Source organism: Tauraco erythrolophus, chromosome 1 (assembly GCF_009769465.1).
Source record: "Tauraco erythrolophus isolate bTauEry1 chromosome 1, bTauEry1.pri, whole genome shotgun sequence".
NCBI classification, from domain to species: domain Eukaryota; kingdom Metazoa; phylum Chordata; class Aves; order Musophagiformes; family Musophagidae; genus Tauraco; species Tauraco erythrolophus.
Genome location: NC_141465.1, coordinates 5084413 through 5103072, shown reverse-complemented (window position 1 = coordinate 5103072; position 18660 = coordinate 5084413). Strand labels below are relative to the sequence as shown.

Here is an 18660-nt window from a genome sequence, read left to right as displayed (position 1 = left end):
CTAGGAGACCTCGGGATCCTTGTCTGATCCATCGGGAGGGTTCACTGCTGTCTCACCTGGGCTTTCTTCGTGCAGAAGTTCCGCTAGTTCACATGCAACTGGGGCAGAGCAAGTGCTGCCAGCTGCACTTGGCCCCGCAGCCGCCCTGCTCCACGCAGCAGTAGCTGTCCCAGCAGGAGGATCTCCCATTGTCTGGCTGGCAGATGTCTCCCGATGCAGTGCCAGATCAGCCACTACCTTCTCTACGCCCCTGTGGATGATCCGATGAGCGGCGTAGAGGTGTTTTCTTTGGGATTGCCTCACTGTGCATAAAAAGAGGTAAGGCTTTTATTGGAAATGTACAGCAAAGCGTTCTCCGTAGGGGAGAAGGGAGGGATGGCTTTTAGCCTTCCTGCAGCTGTGGAAAAGGCTATTGCAGGGAAAAAATTACGCCCTTCTAACTTTGTCTGAAAGCGTTCTACTGCCACCTAATAGCAGCAACCAACCTTGCATTTCACTTTGAAGACTAGTCCCCACAGTGGGAAACAAAGGCAAAGTGTCTTCCTTTCCAGCTTAGGGAAGGATATGGGATAGGGATATAACTAGGATATAGGATAGGATATAACTGCCCAGGATATGTTACCAGGCTTTAAAATAACTTCTTCTTCAGTGTCTGTTAATTGCAGCAGGTGTCTGGAAGACAGGAGCTGAAGTCTGCCCTCTCCCTTGTGATGATTTTGCCCGCACTGAGAAACTCTTGCCGAGTTCAAAGACTTGGTGGCAGCGTAGACACAGTAAGTCACCTACCTTCTCGTCTCCGTTTTGCTACTGCAGGATTGTTCTTCAGTGTGTTTTACAGCGTTCAGCCAATCTAATTTGTATATTTTTCCAATTTTCTACAATTCTCTTAATTGCTCTTCACTGTTCTTTGTTCCCTCTTTCTCTCTCTAGGCTTATGCTGCTGGTGAAGAACCACAGGGACTGAAATACTGTGTGCTTGTAAGGAGGCTGTGGGGAACGTTGCAGGAAGGAGCAGTGACTCGCCTCGTGTCACTTCCCTGCAAAAATCCCAAGGCTTCCTTGTTGCTTTGGTCTGTTTATGTTGCAAGGCTGAGCTGTACTGTACCTGTGAATCTGAACCACCACCATGCTGTCATACAGCTGCCTACTGCCACTGACTCCGTTGCTCAATGTTACTAACCTGTCCTGTTTATGTTTAGCCACCTCCCGGGTCCGTTTTATGGACAAGGGATGCAACTGGACCTCACTTGATTTTCAAAAGCTGACCTTCACCAGACAGCTCTGAATTCCCAGGAGGGCTTTTTCTACCCAAGGCATTCTGGCTTCAATCGTGTACGCATGAGCTGCATCAGCTATATCGGGTACACTCTCCTGGTATTGCTGCAGTCCCTCCCTCCACCCGCAGTCAATACCACCTAAAAGAAAGCAGGTTCATGTTGGTGAGTGATTGTCCTTTTAAAAGCAAGTTTTTTCGTATCAGCACATTGGCTCTACTTCCAGTGAGGGATGGGTCAGAAGCGAGGTGCAGATGGGTTTTGGGATGAGTCAGTATTGGATAATCCCTGCTTTTATGCATAGGAATGCAACCAAAAGAGGAGAAAAAAAAAAAAAAATCAGAGAAGAAAAGACTAGGTAATGGCAAAAGAGAGATGTTTAAGGGGAAGCTGAAGTGTAGGCAAAGACTGAACTTGCAGGCCCTCAAATCTTTGTTCTACAAGTGGATTTGCTTCTCTGGCAGGCCAGACAACTGCTCTCAGATCACTTCCTGCTGGTGTCAAGGAAGGTGTGTGCTCAAGCACGTGCCAGGTTGCTAAAACACAATTTCATAATGAATAATCTGGCTCACCACAGGAAAAGCTTTAAAAGCTGCCACAGAAATGCAATACACTGATGTGCTTGTGAAATCTAATGCCATTCTGTGATACTATTCCCTTTGGATTTACACGGAATAGTTACTGACTCTACTTCCTTGAAGGTATCACAGTGCAGAAGGTTTATAGCAAGGTGTGTTCACCAGAGTGTACATTTGGTAGAATTCAGCTCTCTGTTTAGTGTGTGGAGTCCCCTCCACCCTGTGCTGCAATAGCAGAAGAAAGTATGAGCCAGGTCTCTTCCTGGCATTTGATGTCTGCTGTCACAAGGATGTTGTGGCAAATTTCAGCTGACCACGTTTGAAGGTGGCCTTGTACTTTACCACCTATTGCTCTATCTCTTCCTCCAGCATCCATTTTCATTTTTGCCTGGGTCTAGCTGTGCTTTCCAGGAAAACCCACTGTAGCTATCACGGATTTTGAAGCTTTTTTTCCTTTGTTGTTTGTGAGTGCTCCTGAGGCGCTTTGTTCATCAGCTGCTGTTGCATTTAAGCCCAGTAGATATTTTCTTCCTTGCTAGTACCTCTGTATGTCCAGAATCCTAGGTAAAGGTCTTCTTTTTCTGTTCTCCTTTCTGAGACAGGCTAACCTGTGTGTGTTAGTGCCCGAGCTGCAGGCTTCATTGACTAAAATTACATCACCTGCTTTGGCAAGCTTGCAGAAGCAGGGCTAAGGAGAAGGGAGCTGATTTAAGCTTATGCAGAATTGCCAGCTGCTGAACAGACACTGCTGTTGTGACGAAGACACAAACTAGGAAGAAAAAGGTTTGCACAAGTCAGAAACCACAAAATGTGTTTGCAGCGTTTGGCTTTTCATTCATAAAGCAAGAAAAAAAAAGCAATGAAGTGCCTTTGTTCTCAAGTCAGAGAAGTACACTGCAGCAAGGACCACTTCAGAGCCTGTTGTGAGACAACTGCTTCTCCGAGGTGATATCCACTTTGTGTGGTGACTGGTTTAGTCACAGTCTTTTGAGTGTGCTGGTCAGTGGAAACATCCTAGTTAAGAACAGCCATTTATTTGTGATACTCAATGTAATACACAGGTTTCCAGGGCCTGCCCTCCCTGTGTTTTGATAGATATTATTCCACTTTGGCTAAACAGAAGCGTCCTGTACAACTGCAAGATTATCTACTTAAAACGTGATGCCACTACAACCAACCCTAAAACCTTATCTTTGCTTCTAGCTTTCAACCAATTGAGGGGGAAGGGGAAAAGCAAAGGAAATCATATAATCTTCCTTCTGCATATGGCATATATTGGAATAATGTTAAAGACTTCTCCAGTTTTTAAAAATTGCCATATGAGAGACAATTCACAGCCATGGTACTTAAATACTTTTCCCAGTTTGTTTTTGAAGGTGCGATGGTCTGCTGCTTCTCACGTAGTTTTATTGTTGCAGATACACCAAATTTACATCAGGTCTGAATTCAGGCCACCATTTTAAAAGACTAAAGCTCACAAGAAATTGGTGAAAAAGGGTCGGAGGGCTTAACTTGCCACCTGCAGAGTGCAAAAGAGGAATCTCAGAGAATTGAGACACCTCTTGGCTCTGCATCTTTCCTTTCAGTGAGCTAGGGTGAAGAGAGTGAACCAGTCCACAAAGAGAATAAAGTTACTGGACTCCTTACCTCTTTCTCTGCTAGCCATTTTCTCAGCTTCTGGAATCAGGAAATCATAAACCAGCTCTGCTACAATCTCTTCAGACTGTAGGTGAGTTCGACTACAGAACAGATGCAGAGTGGTATTAGTATTTTAATTTTCTTTGCAGATCACCTCTGCAAACACAAGACTTCCATGTAAATATTCTCGCTATTTTCAAGGGAGTGTACTGTCATGACAGAAATTGTCAGCTGGGTCTCTCCTTATCCCGCAAATCGGTGACAGTGTGACTCTTCCCCTTTGCACAGCCCTGCCAATGTGTTCAATACTGCACTGGAAAGCAGTATTCCCAGGGAGAAGATCATCCTTGAAGGTATTTAGGAGCCCAGTTCTCACTGATGACAAACTGAGTTAGACACGCAGAGACCTCTGAAGATTTGTGTCTGTGTCAATGTAGTCTTTGGCCCATTGCTGAATTTGCTAAATTCTTCCCTTTTGTGACTCTGCATTTGGCTGGGCCCCATGCTCTTTTCCATGCCAGTGTTTGGTGGGTTCCCAATTGGCCCAGCGGCTGCATGCATTATCTACGCTTCATTCTCCCCAAGGATTTCAACATTCTGGTCGTATTCATCTAGTTACAAAATACACAGCTGCTGTACCATAGGAGAGTCACTGTGTCATTGGGATTTTTATGGCTCAATTCCAAAAAAAGAGCATAGAAACTGAACTGGAGGTTGGGCAGGTCCCAATAAGTATTCACTGCTGATGGCCCAGCCAAACACAAGACTGTGGTGTTCTCAACAACTTACTCGACTCAAAGTGCCTTGTCAGGCAGCCATCAATATGACTGACCCCCATGGAAATTGGCAGTTTCTTAAAGAACAGCCACCCCAGAATGAAGGACTGCTGTATAGCTGTATCTTTTAGCATCTCTTTCAAACTGATTTTCTGTAGCAGTGTAAATAAATGAAAAGACCAGTGTGAATGGGTATTGCTTTAGGCAGTTCCCAGATTCACTTAAAGCTCAGTTGCGGCATCACATTGGCATGGAGAAGTCTAAAAAGGGTGATTCACAGATCCCACAAGTGATTTGCAAAGGGAATCTGGCACATGCTCTATAGAAACAAGGCTCTGATGGATTTATATGCGTGTACCAGGTAGTAACAGCGTGGTTCCCATACAGCGGTCACACTAATGAAGTGATCACGGACAGTACTGCTCTGCCCTTCCCATGGCTTGGATTATACACATCACCACAGGTGCAGACGGTCAGGCAGGTTCTGAACTGCCCTAAACAGCCTCTAATGTGCCATTTAATAACATACCGACTTTCCATTTCGTAAGCAATGTCATTGATTTCTACAGCCATTCTCTGAACCTCTTCCCTGGCTTGCTCCTCGGCTGTGCTCTCCATGCTGCTTAGGATAATGTCTTCCAAGTAGGAGTCAATAGTGCTCTGCTGCATTTTCACCACCTGGAACAAAACACCAACATGTTGTTCCTCTGCCTACTGCAGTGCCAGGAGCATGGTGGACGCAGATTTCCAGGGAAGCAAGAACAACAGATTTTCACCAGACTCTTAATTCCAGGCAGGCTAGCCTGAGATTTGGTTTCAGAGGCTGAATTGAATGGAAACAAGAGCAGGAAAGAACCAGTGGTGAAAGAAAAACTTCTCCACAGATCCCATTCTGCTGCAGCAGGTTAGTTACATGAATGCAACGGCCATCGCTTCCTCAGTTCTCATGGTCCCCTGAGCAACACCTGCGAAATAATCATCATCAGTATTTACTCCAGCAAATTAATCGGCTTTCATTCAAGCAAATCCTGTAGGAAAAAGTTCCATCAAGCCAGTCAAAGTAACATAAAAAAATCCAAGATAAAATTATTGGTTTCCTTATAATGGTTGTAGAGCAGAGATTCTAGAAATGGATGTTTTCCTTCTGCCAGTCTGAAGGACGTAAGCTGATGGCACTTCGACCCTCTTGCTTCCCACTCAGAGATGCAGAAAAGATAAGAGGAGAAGCTAAAATTAAAAGAAAAATAAACATGATGCCTGGCTTTCTTGGTATTAACCTCCTCCCACAAAGTTTGAAAATTATTGGTTTAGTCAATTAGGCTCCCACTCATTCCTTTCAACTGGGAGAAATATGCTTCGTGCCGTCAGGAGCTAGGGAGTAGGAATGGGACTGTAGAATAGTTATGGAATATGGTAATTCAAGATTTTTCTTTGAAGATTTCAAGGTTATGTTGTCCACTATCATTATTTCAAAATAATTTTTATACCTCTTGTTATTTGCAGTCCGCTTTTGTGGGGCAAAGTCTTTCCAAAACCTTGCGTAAAGGCATCCTTCCTGGGACAGCACATAATAGTTCTGCTGGACAGACCAAGCACTGACAAAACATTATTCCTAAAGATGATCCAGGTACATCTGCTCTCCATAGGTGTTTGTCATGGAAATTTAGAAACCTACATCCATTCATGACACACCTAACAGGACTGTCTGTAGGGGTATTCAAATCATCCTTAATTTAATGGGCATGACTTTAGGAAGGAATCACCCCCTCTTCACTAAGCCTTCCCCCTCAATTTTAAAACTACCTATCACCAAAGGGAGGGCTGAAGCACCTCCCCTCCATCTGGACCTTCCCACAAGGAGGCAGTTCCTACAAACCGCCCACAGTCCCACCAGTCTCCCTCTCTTGCCTGCTTGAAAAATTCATCTTCTTCCTGACGCCTCCTCTCTTCCACCTGACGTCGTCCGCTCTCCTCTGCTTCCCGCATCCGCCTCTGCCTCTCAGCCAGCATAACAAAAGCGTGGATCTTCCGTTCTTCCTGCAGCCTCACCAGCTCTTTGGACAGGAAATCAAATATGTTCGCCAGTACTCTTCCCTCTTCCCTGGCCAAGCGCTTTTCCGCTGATGACAGCTTTTAAGAAAGAAATGCAAAGAATTGTGTCACAAACCCCAGGAATGTTGTTCGAAGTCCCAAGACTGCCACAGGCATGTGAAACAGCTTTGCAACATCCACTCAGACCAGCCATGGGACAATCCTAGGAGACTTGCATTCTTCTTGTTTTACATGTGCTGGCCTGGATTCTGCATCATGTAACATTCCTATATGCAGGCTCTGATGGCATAAAGAAGCTAAAAGATGGCAAACCTAGTCAGGGTGGGACTATACCAATACTGTCACGCTACGACACACAGCCTCTATGCTTGGATGGGTGGGATATAAGAGATAAAGCACTAGATGCGCTGTATTCCAGGTATTGTGAACCGCTTTTGTGGCTGTGAGTCTAACCAGAATAACTGCTGAGGCCATCTGCTTGTTACTGGGGAATTCTCTACTGCCCAGACCAAGAAAGGGAAGGTAGAAAAGTGACAATGAAAAGACTTCAGCTGCATACCCTCTATCTTTCTGTGCCAAGCTTAGATACACCAGAACAGAAAAACAGGATCAAAAGTTGCAAACGAAGCTTCCTTCTAGCATTTGGTGAGTAAACTCTTAATCTTTATGAGTAGGAAGCTTTAGTAAAGGTTTAGGAAGCTGTGCAACTGTGAGTACAGCCACATTTCTATCCTCTCCTAAGGATACAAAATGTTTGTTACAGTTCAAAGCCACTTCAGTGAAAGGGTACATCTTTGGTTGGATATTCATGTGACCAAAGTGATTCAACTTGCTGAGATAATACAGCAACCATGAGTCCCTACAGTTTTAGGTACTGAGTTATTACCTAAAACCGTACAAGTTACTAACTGCTAACAAATTCAAATCAACAGTAATTATACTAAGTTTGCAAAAGCGTAAAGGAGACCTCAAAATTCCAGGTAATGGAAAATCAGAAAGTCTGTGACAGAGCTGAGACTAGATTCCAAGTGTTTTACAGAGTAAACCTGAACATAAAACACAAAATGGAGCTGAAATGTCCCAGACGAGTAGCAATAAATCAGCTTTCTTACACTGCTGTGCCATTTACTCATGCAGTGTTTCAAAGAAAGTGTGATTGTCGGTGTTGCACACATCTGGAAGTGACAGTGCTTAGCCCATGGCTGTTTGAGATGGTGGATGGCAATGCAGTAACTGCACCAGTCCATAGGGAGCTAACATGCTGCTTCCTCTTTATTGCTCCAGGTGCTGTGCCTAAAACTGGTGGGACATGCAGGAAACCAACCCAGGAACACTCTTGTCTTACACTTTTGTTACATGCGAGGTTGGAAATTTTCAACCCCTCATCTTTGACCATTTTATCTGAAGTTTCTGCCCTCTTTCTGCAGGAAGCATGTCTTGAAAAATGCCTCTTTTTATACTGGAAAGGTCAAAAACCTGAAAAAAAACTGTGACCACCAAAAACCAAAGAACTGTGAGTCACCACTGACTTTCTAAAACAGCCACACACATAGAAAACTCTTGCAAGTGGATTCCAGAGGGTTTTAAAGTTCAAAATGTTTGAAGACCTAAGCCTTGGATTGTGTGCCTTCAGAGACATAGTAAAAAAAAAAGCGCAAGAGTAGAGGAGGTAGATACCAGTAGAGGGGGATAGTGGCTCTCCCAAAAGGAAATTCTGAGATCAAAGGTCAGTATCTTCACCATTTGCTCTCTCTCTTTCTCTATGGATGTCATTATGGTGGCTGAACTGCTCTTTCCTTCACTCTCACCTGGGCTTCCAGAAGAGAAGGAGCATTTCAAGCCTAAGGCTTTCATTTTTCTCTTAATTCCTTAGTAGAAAAATTCCGTATTTCTGCACTCCACACCTGGGCTCCCTGTGTATGAGGGAGCATCTGGAAATGATAAACAGTAAAATACAGTAAGCCAGTTCAACTTTTACTGAGATCTGAGGGGAAATTTTGTTGCTGCCCACCCAGCAGGAAGCAGTAGTCTGGCTTCATCTCTGCCAGGCCAGCTGGCCAGCGGATGCTGCTAGCATAATCTGCAACCTGCACAATTGCCTCACAGCTGGTCACTGCAAAACCAGGAGAGTAGAAAAAACTCTAGGAAAATCTGTGGGAATGTGGGAGATACTGTATATCTGAGATGCAGTGAAGTCTGGACAAAATTTCGCTAAGATCCATCTCAAACCAGCATCTACCATTTGAGTCACTTTGCTCTGGAAGGTTGTGGCCCTGCAAGGAAATAGGATGAGAATTTGCATCCCTAGCTCTCACTAGATCCTCGGCAGAGGATGGAGCCCAAAATTTCTCTGTTCTCTGTAACAGTGGCGGGTACAACAATGTGACACCATTGCTAAGGTCCTAGAAGTCTCGAGCCCAGGGAGATTTACAAAGGAAGTCCGGTTTGGCTTCTTTTTGTGATGTTTTATGCCTGAGGAGGAGCTTGAGAGGGTGCCAAGCTAGAAAAGAACAGGGAAATGACAGAGCAGTAACACACATTCAGTCAAACATCTGACAGATGTGAGTGACAAGCAGGTACTGTGACGCCAGGTCACAGCACCAGTCCAACGGATTGAAATGTGGGAAAATGGCAGAGGTTCGCCCGACAGTGCAGTTTGTTCAAGGCCCTGTAAATATAAGTGTGTGCTCTGTCTGCTAACAAAGCAAGAGCAGCCTGGGTAGCAGGTGTGCTCAGGGCGCCTCAGGCTGTTTCTGAGATTCCCTGGGGCCCCCAGAGCCGGGAGAGCAATTTTCAATGCTTGGCCTGTGCTAGGGGAGTGTTTTTGTTACTTTCTGTGCTGGGGAGAATACAAAATGTGAAGAAATTAAATGCCAGAGTGTTGGTGGTAGTGCAAGCACAGAGTTCCTGGTCAGGACAGCGTTGTGAATCAGCCCTCCCATCTCTACAGGCAAACCTTGTGCATTTGCAAGTCATGCTGTTGCTGTAGAGCCAGTGTCATTTGCTCCTCTGCCTTCAAAAGCAGCTGTCCGTCTTCCTGGAGCGCGTGAGTGGTGCGCAGCTCTCGGATCAGTTCCAGCCGCTTCTCCTTCCCTTCAAACATCTTTAAAATAAAGTTAAACAATCAAGCATATTAAATGGAGAATATGGATCAACACGTTTGGCTAGCAGAGCACTCTCTTTTTCTCCAAGTTGCATGGTCAGCTGTTTGACCAAGTTCTTTGTAACAAATTTGTGGCCACATTTAGGCAAATGCTACAGCTGTCAGGGAAATCTTGCCTAAACCCTCCCGCTTAGAAGATGAAAGTTGAGACCTTTTGTGGAGTATAGATGATCCCTTAGTACTTTATTATGAAGTAATTCTTTTAATTATTCTGTTTAGCGTTAAACCACTGGAACGCAGAACAGCAACACGAATGCCAAGTGAAAAGTGCAACAGCCTTTTGGATATCCTGTTATATCAGCCTCAGTGTCAAAGCTTCCCAGCGTTGCCCCTTTTCCTCAGTCCAGGGTTAGATGGCTCTTGTTTCAACATCTACTGTTCTCTTACCTTTGTTCTGAGGCAGTCCAGCAACAGCACAAAGTAATAAATTGGTGGGGAAATCGTTGAAACTGCTGCTGTCCCTGTTATGGGGTTATGTGGCCTCCCCCTTCCCTGACACTGTCCTATTTTCATTCCCCCTCTCTTCCAACAAGACTTCCAACAGCAACAAAGGATCACTCAATCCTGCTCACGTCACCCTCAACTGTGTCGTATATTTCTGATCCAGTAGTAACTGGAAGGAGATTCCTAAAACGATGGGACATTTCACAATGTGAAAGTTGACAGTCCTGCAATGGCATCAGACATCCTTCTCATAGACGACCACAGAATTGGAGAGGACTTGAGAAGTCTCTATTCCACCTCAAGCCACTTTCACAGCATTGCATTGTTTGCTAAAGCTGAGGTCAGGGCCCCAAATGGAACACTTCACAAACATTAAATAGTGCAAGAGAGAATATCAATTATATTCTTAGCAGGCATGAAAACAAACCTTTTGGACTGGTCTGACCAAACGGGATAGACTTGCTTAATATAAAGCCCATAATTTCATAGATTTCATAGATTTCATAGATTTCATAGATTTCTAGGTTGGAAAAGACCTTAGAGATCATCCAGTCCAACTGTCCCTAATCCCCATTAAATCATATCCCTAAGTAGTTCATCCACCCTATTCTTAAACACATCCAGGGATGGGGACTCAACCACCTCCCTGGGCAGCCTATTCCAGTGGCTGACAACCCTTTCAGAGAAGAAATACTTTCTAACATCCAACCTGAATCTCCCCTGACTAAGCTTATACCCATTTCCTCTTGTCCTATCACCCATCACTAATGTAAAGAGCCCTTCCCCCACCTCCCCACCATCCCTTCTCAAGTATTTGTAGGCTGTAATCAGGTCTCCCCTCAGCCTCCTCTTCTCCAGGCTAAACAGCCCCAACTCCCTCAGCCGCTCCTCATAAGTTTTATTTTCCAGCCCCTTGACCAGTTTAGTTGCCCTTCTTTGAACTCGCTCCAGGAGCTCAATATCTCTCTTAAAGCGAGGGGCCCAAAACTGGACACAATATTCCAGGTGCGGCCTCACCAGTGCCGAGTACAGGGGCAGGATCACTTCCCTGTTCCTGCTGGTTACACTATTCTTGATACACGCCAGTATCCCATTGGCCTTTTTGGCCACCTGGTCACACTGCTGGCTCATATCAAGCCGGTAGTCAACCAACACCCCCAGGTCCTTCTCCGCCAGGCAGCTCTCCAGCCACTCTTCCCCGAGCCTATAGCGATGCTTGGGGTTTTTATACCCCAAGTGAAGGACTCTGCACTTGGCCTTATTAAAGCTCATGCCATTGGCCTCAGCCCAACGATCCAGTCTGTTCAAATCCCTCTGAAGGGCCTCCCTACCCTCGAGCAGATCAACACAGCCTCCCAGCTTGGTGTTGTCCACAAATTTACCGAGGATGCATTCAATCCCCTCATCCAGGTCATTGATAAAGATGTTAAACAGAACCGGACCCAGCACTGAGCCCTGGGGAACCCCACTGGTGACCGGCCTCCAGCCGGATTTAGCCCCATTTACCACCACTCTTTGGGCCCGGCCACCCAGCCAGTTTTTAACCCAAAGGAGGGTGTGCCTATCCAGGCCAGCAGTTATCAGTTTCTCAACCAGAACACTATAAGAAACTGTATCAAAGGCTTTACTGAGGTCAAGGAAAACTACATCCACAGCCCTTCCCTCGTCAACCAGGTGGGTCACCCCATCATAGAAGGTGATCAGGTTTGATTGGCAAGACCTGGTTACTCAATGAATTTTTACCTAGACCCACTTCTGCTTCACTGAAAGCAGAATGATGGGCCCTGCAGGTGCTGGAAAATCCTGGCGGTATGCTTAAGTTGCTCCTCGTCTAAGGTTCAGCTCACCATCACAGGAAACTGGAAAGACAGTATGAAATACAAGCTGCCCTGCTGGGATGTGGTAGGCTTCTTGTGCTGGGATCTTGGCATAATCAAGGCAAACCAAACTCACGGTCCAGATCTAGTCTAGAATTTGCCATTTGAGTAACTCTGCTATGAAGCATCAAATTAAGCAGCTGAGTGTAGGGGATGGCAGGAACCAGGGAGACACTCACAGACATGTGTGGGAACCTAGAAGCCCCTGTAAGAAATTGTAACTGGAAAGCAAAGACTTCAGCCTTGAAGGACACCAGATAACATACAGGAGGATATGCTGCAGAAGCCTCATTACCCTCGATTAGCGCTGTGGAAGAAAGATTGCAAACACACTTTCAATCATTCCCACCATCATTCAGAAGAGAGACATAAATAGATGCAGAATACCATGTTCTGAATAGCCCTGCCTCGGAGCAACTTCTGCAGACAGACCACTGCCAGTTCTGTTTCCTCTTCCTCCTGTCAAAACACAACAAATATCCACCCAATGATTAATCATTTCTTTGGAGGCTGAGATTCCAATAGATTATCCATCTAACTATCAAAAAGTCCAAGTCATATCCAGCTTTTTTTCTCAGCTGTTTCTGAACACCATTCTTCTCATTTCTTGGGATAAGAAGGTGAGTCAGAATAATATGTACTTCCATGTTTTACTAGAGATGAGGGAGAAAGGCTGTATAATTAGATTTTACTTGAGCTTTTTACAGAGTCTTTAGAGATGAGTACCTAATGATAATGGAGAAAATTACTGTATGCATTAGAAGTGCTATTTGTATCTTGACTGAATCTGAGCAAAACGAGCCTCAGCTACATTAATTTAACAGGTCAACACAGCAAGGGGGTTGGATTACTATTGAAGAAGGTGCAAGAGAGCTGCTAACCATAAATAAAGGGATTAAATTAAAAGGGAGCATATACAATTTTTCTTTTGATATTTATTCCAGCGGTGACCTTTATCAGAGGAACTCAGTAAATTTAAGACTCCGAAAGTGATAGTTTGGAAGTAAAATGAGTTACATTATATTGTGATTTGTCTCTTTGAGAACTTTGCTGGCCTAGCATTGCATAACTGATACCAGCTTGGAAGAATGATGGAGCATAGTGGGAAAGGGAACATGACCACAGGAGGGAAAAAAAAAAATACAACCCAGGCTTATTTTAAATAAAGGTAGCACCGCTGGCAGCCTTTTTTTTCCTGCTGAGGGGTCTTCTAGTCTGGAGTTGACAGCAGCGAAAGAAAAAGCCCATTGAGTGCCTGGGAAAGATAAAAAGAAATCTAAAAATTGCAACAAGTTTTTTTAATAAAGAGCCTGTGAGGTCTGCATTGAAATGTGGTATTTTAGAGGTGCCGGAAAAACAGGGAAGAGCGTGGGATGAGAGAAGTGGTGTGGGCTTGAATCTTAGTATCTGTTTTTTCTTAGGTGTTGAAGATTAAGTTTTCTAAAAGCAAAACGAAGCATTCCTGCCTTTCCACACCACCAACCAGGAAGAGCAAAGCAGAACCAGCCAAAGGACTGCCTTATGATTTGGTACGTTCTTTTTCTCTGGAAAGAAGGGATGAACTTCCAGTCCAGTTAGAGAGCTAAACTGTACCATATCACCTGGCTACAGTGTGAAAGCCCTTCAGGACAGTTTTGGAAATGGAGATGGCACATATACTGGACAGGTAAGCCAAGCTGCTTGGTTTGATGCAAACTAAGATTTGGTTTAAATTTTTGTGGGATGCGTTTTTCTATGTTTCTGTTGTTCAGTGCTGCAAATGATGCCTTAGCAAGGGTAATCATCAACTTCTCCATCTGCCTGCTACGGATCAGCAGGAAAGAACGAGGGCAGATGGAAAGACTATCATGTCCTGCAGGAAAAAAAAAGAAAAAAGGAATTAAGGATATAGAAGGATCTCAGAGCAGGCTGAAAACGAGAGCGGGCTGGGAGAAAGTGATAAACTAGTGAAGGAATGTGGATTCTGCAAGGCAGGAGATATTAGTGCTGCTCTTCAGTGGCTGAAGTGGCCTGATTTAACAGATGTGGCTTCACTGGAGAGCTCCACTCTTTTATGTGCTCACACATAAAGACACTTGAAAATAAACGAAATGTTGACTGAATTCATTTAGGTGGAACTCTATTGTACTGGAACTCTTCAAAAAAACCCTATAATCTGTAAACACACTCAAGAATGACTACAACTGGAGGATAAATCTTTCTGATTTCTTTCCATGTTACCTGGAAGTACTTACAAATCTGCTAAACTGGTAAATCTAAACAGTGTAAATCTACCACTGCAATACAGTATCTAATATCTAGGAGTCAGTAAATCTGTGGAAACTCTTCCCAAGGAAGTATTCTTGTTTCAGTTATCTTAAAACAGACTGTATAAAACATAGGACATCATACTGCACAAAGGAAGAGAGCATGGATGACCTAACAAGACTTTTCTCTCTCACTTTCATGGTTGTGTGACTCTCTTAAATTCCCAAGTTTGAATGGGAATTGTGTCTGATTCTTACTACACCATGAAAATGCAGACAAAGAAATAAGCAGACAAAGCAATCCACTGGGGCAACCACCTCTTAAGTATGTTACTTTAAGACAGGAAAAGAAGTTGCAGCTCCCCTAAAAAGCTGATCTTTCCTACAGCATAAGAATCCCACATCCCCCATGACACATCATTACTGCTATTTTGGTCTCTGTGGAAGAATCATTTTCTGTGAACTGGAGCACGCTCATCAAAGACTGCATCCTTCACTCTGGCAAATTCATGAAGTGCACACTCAGTGCTAAGCACCCAAAGCCTCACTGACTTCAGTGGGACTAAACTTAGTTGCTCCACTGGATTATGATAGTGTTGTCAAATCAGAAGGTTGGAAGACATTTAATCATCATCATCATCATCATCATCATCATCATCATCATCTCCCTTTTTGTTTCCCAAGAACAAGGGAATAACATGTCTACTAATTTATGTCTTTATAAGATAAAGTTTAGTTGAGGACTTGGCGAACAGATACCGTAAAAGCTTTTCAATTCTTTGTCTGCTAGTATCTTTATAGAATAAAGAAAGACTAAGAGAGTTTTAAGAAATATTGATGGCTATTTCTAACATGAATACACAACAAAAAGGTAAAGCTCACTCCTTGCCTTCTCTGGACATTCCTTTAACAACTATGCAAGAAACAGTCAGGGATCAACAGAAAAAAAGAATTCTGAAACTAGCACACTTACAATTGATGGTTTTTCCAGGATTGGAGTGGGTGGCCGAGGAACAGGCTTTTCTATTTTTTCAAGGAAACGGAGAGGCTTCTTTGGCTCCTTGACTTTGTTCTTTTTCTCCAGTAGTGCCTGGAAGAGACATACAATTTAATGAGAACTGGGCTAGAAGACAGAACACAGTAAGTCCAGTCCCCTAGCCACGGACTGTTGCTGGTCACACTGACTACAGGGAGCTGAAAGTATTTGCACTTTGCAGGCTTGTGGCTTCTATTTCTTACTGCATGTTGGGTTTGGTTTTTGGTTTGCATATTGCTGTTGTTTGGTCACAAGATACTGATGGGAACTTCAAAATCACATGAAAGAAAGAAGCAAGAGTTATTTTACTATATTTACAAGTAAGTCATCAGCAATTGCATAAGGTGAGTCACCTCAAATTAATCTAATATTGGTACAAACTCAATCTCTAATATAATACATTCTTAAGTAAAAGCATATTTCAGATTTTTTTTTCATTTTAAAATAGGAATCTCATTGAGCCAATTAAACACTGACCCATATGTAAGCAGAGGCACTAGTGTGTTACTTTCCTTATGCAATGACAAAACCATCATTTTTCTGTAAGATAGAAGTAAGATTCATTCAAAACATGAAAAATGGGTAGGAATATCACTGATTACAGTGTACATATCACTACAGAATAGTTATAACTCCTTGCCTTTAACTGTAGATATAATGCTTGTCACAGCGGGTTAGAAATGTTGCGTGGTCAGGAGATTTTTATGAACGGGGCCACTTGTAGAGTGTATTGTCACTGCTCTGCAGCCTTTCCTCAGTGAAACGGCTTTGGATGATACACTGTCACTGCTCAGGGTTGAACCAAATGACCTCTTCCTTGCAAAATACCTTTTGAAAATCTTCTCTGCTCATCTGCAACTGCCCAGTAGCCCAGTGACACCCACAGCAACTGTACAGGTGGACTAAGGGCGAAAGGGAAACTAAGTTGCCCGAGAACTTCCTTCTACCAAGAAAATCCACAAGCCCATGAAGAGTGGGTTTTAATTGGTGGCAGATGCCAAACCTTCTCAGCCAAAGCAGGCTAGGAGTGGAAATGCACCATGGCCTCAACTCTTTCAAGACATTTTCAAGCTGTTTAGAGAGCCAAAGTCCTGCCAACTTCCCATCGCAAGCTGCTTAGGACAAGATACTCAGATAACCATCTCCAACTGCACGGCAGCGCTCGCCTGCTGTAGGACATCACACTTTGGCTCGCAAAGAACAGGGAAGAGAGTATGGACATTCAAAGCTTCTTCAAAATTATAATACTATCACTATATGGATGGGATCTGTAGTCTTTATTACTAAAAGAACAAACATATTCCAGCAAGGAACAGCGTGTCTTTTTCTTTTTTTTTCTCTCTCTCTCTTTCAAACGTTCAAATACAGTATTTCACTACAGAGGGAAACCAAAGAAAAACTTAAAAAAAGAATCCCACGTTGCATTTCTCTCTCCGGTAACACAAAACTGATGGCACTTACAGAGAATTTAATTGTGAAATCAATGAAGTTTTGGAACTCCAGCGGTCATTGTACAAAACTTTTCTTGCCTTATGGATCTGACCTTTCAGGCTAGGATAGTTAATTGCTCAAGGAAAGGAGAAAGATTTCCAGGTGGAGGGGGATAAAATGATTTATTATTGACAATTTCTGAAATGGACCATGGTTATTAATGCAAGAATCGAAGCCTATAAACTGCTTGTAAACCATGTGAAATGGACATAGGTCAAAAATGTTGAGATTTTCTGAACAGTTTCTTGTATTTGATGACCTTAGAGCTCTCTGTCATGAAGACTGTAACAGTGCTCGCTATGATTTATAAGGTGTTTTGCATGATATGGGAGGGGAATTGAAAGAAAAAAGCTGCTGTAGTTGTGATTCTTTTGAAAACAATGGCTCCTATGTTTATTAGTACAATACTGCAGTCATAAGTATTTTTCTAATAAAACTTTAGCCTCCGAAAATAAAAAAAAAACAACCACAAAGTACAACCAGAATAACAACTTTCAAAGACAGAGAAGTCTATGAGCACTTCTGACAAGAGGGAATTGTTATTAATGTAGATTTGAGAAATACTGCAGCTCCCAGAAGTGGTTTTACATCTACATGTCAGCACAGTCCAGTGCCTGCTTTTACTATCTTTACCAAGTAAAAAATGCTTACTTACCATTTGCCTTCCCTAACCTGAGGGTTTAAGTTAAGACTTTAATGTAAGAAAAGGAAAAGAAAATATGTTTTTGGCATTAACTAGTTCTGCCTAACTTAGAAATAGAGAGACCAGGGAATCACTGTAAAATACTGTCTTTAAAAAGTGCTAAATTTCTGAACAACATACTTCAAATGTTACTGCCTACGTATCACACTCTAATTTTTCTGAGATCGACTACATTACTTTTTTCAGGTAGTAGGTTCAGATCCATGGTGTGATCTAGTTGGATTGGACAGTGAAGGACCATCCAATTAATGTTCTTTCCGTTTTTCTGGCAAATGGAGTGAACAGCAAATGGCACCCATGGTTTTGGCCATACACTTTAGCTTCTTTGCTAGTTTCTGATAGAAGCAGAGCTCTTGACAGGATAGTGGCTTGAGAAACTATTCTCCATTCAATGAAAACATTCTTTAGATCCTTCCTTGAGACCCCACCTGGAATATTGCGTTCAGCTCTGGAGTCCCCAACATAAGAAGGACATGGAGCTGCTGGAGCGGGTCCAGAGGAGGCCACGAAGATGATCCGAGGGCTGGAGCACCTCTCCTATGAAGGCAGGCTGAGAGAGTTGGGGCTGTTCAGCCTGGAGAAGAGAAGGCTCCGGGGTGATCTTTATAGCAGCCTTCCAGTACCTAAAGGGGGCCTACAGGAAAGCTGGGGAGGGACTTTTTCCAAGGGTGTGTAGTGATAGGACAAGGGGCAATGGCTTTAAACTGAAAGGGGAGATTTTGATTGGATATAAGGAAGAAATGTTTCACTCTGAGGGTGGTGAGGTGCTGGAACAGGTTTCCCAGAGAAGTTGTAGATACCCCATCCCTGGAAGTGTTCAAGGCCAGGTTGGATGAGGCTTTGAGCAACCTGGTATAGTGGAGGATGTCCCTGCCCATGGCAGGAGGGTTGGAACTAGATGATCTTTGAGGTCCCTTCCAACCCAAACCATTCTACGATTCTACAAGACACCAGGTATATTTTATTTTATTTTCACATACAGCACAGAGTATACAGTCATGTTTCTCTTCCTTTTTTCCCCGTGAATGAAGAAGGTGAGATCATCAAGGATGGACTGACTACCTACTTTGCAATGCAGCATGGCCGCTGCATCGTGGCTGATCAAGACTGACCTAATAGCTCTTAGAGCTTGTCTGAGCATGAGCCAACTAACACCGTGTTGGAGATCTGTTCTTGATGAAGTAATTGCTTGAACAGGTTTTCCTACACCTTGAAGTTGGCTGAGATTTTCTCCAGAGATGTTCTTGGCCCCCTACTTCTCTACCTCCTTCCAGCAACCAGATAAAGGAAAACAGACATGATGAGAGTTGCACTTAATGCTGAGGTGAGGGATTCTTTGTTCTGACATCATCTTGATCCAGCACTTTGAAACTACCTGACCC

General features: G+C 43.5%; 1 protein-coding gene across 1 annotated transcript in view; it reads right to left on the bottom strand.

Annotated features, from left to right (window-relative positions):
- The window catches only part of CFAP91 (cilia and flagella associated protein 91), a 30744-nt gene continuing 12084 nt past the window's right edge, over positions 1–18660 (bottom strand). Inside the window, exons 9-15 of the mRNA XM_086618221.1 lie at positions 15022–15138; positions 12190–12261; positions 9275–9421; positions 6175–6396; positions 4796–4944; positions 3500–3591; positions 1–302 (exon numbers count right to left, since the gene is read on the bottom strand). Coding sequence (XP_086474347.1) covers positions 1–302; positions 3500–3591; positions 4796–4944; positions 6175–6396; positions 9275–9421; positions 12190–12261; positions 15022–15138 — 1101 coding nt within the window. The remainder of the gene's footprint in view (positions 303–3499; positions 3592–4795; positions 4945–6174; positions 6397–9274; positions 9422–12189; positions 12262–15021; positions 15139–18660) is intronic.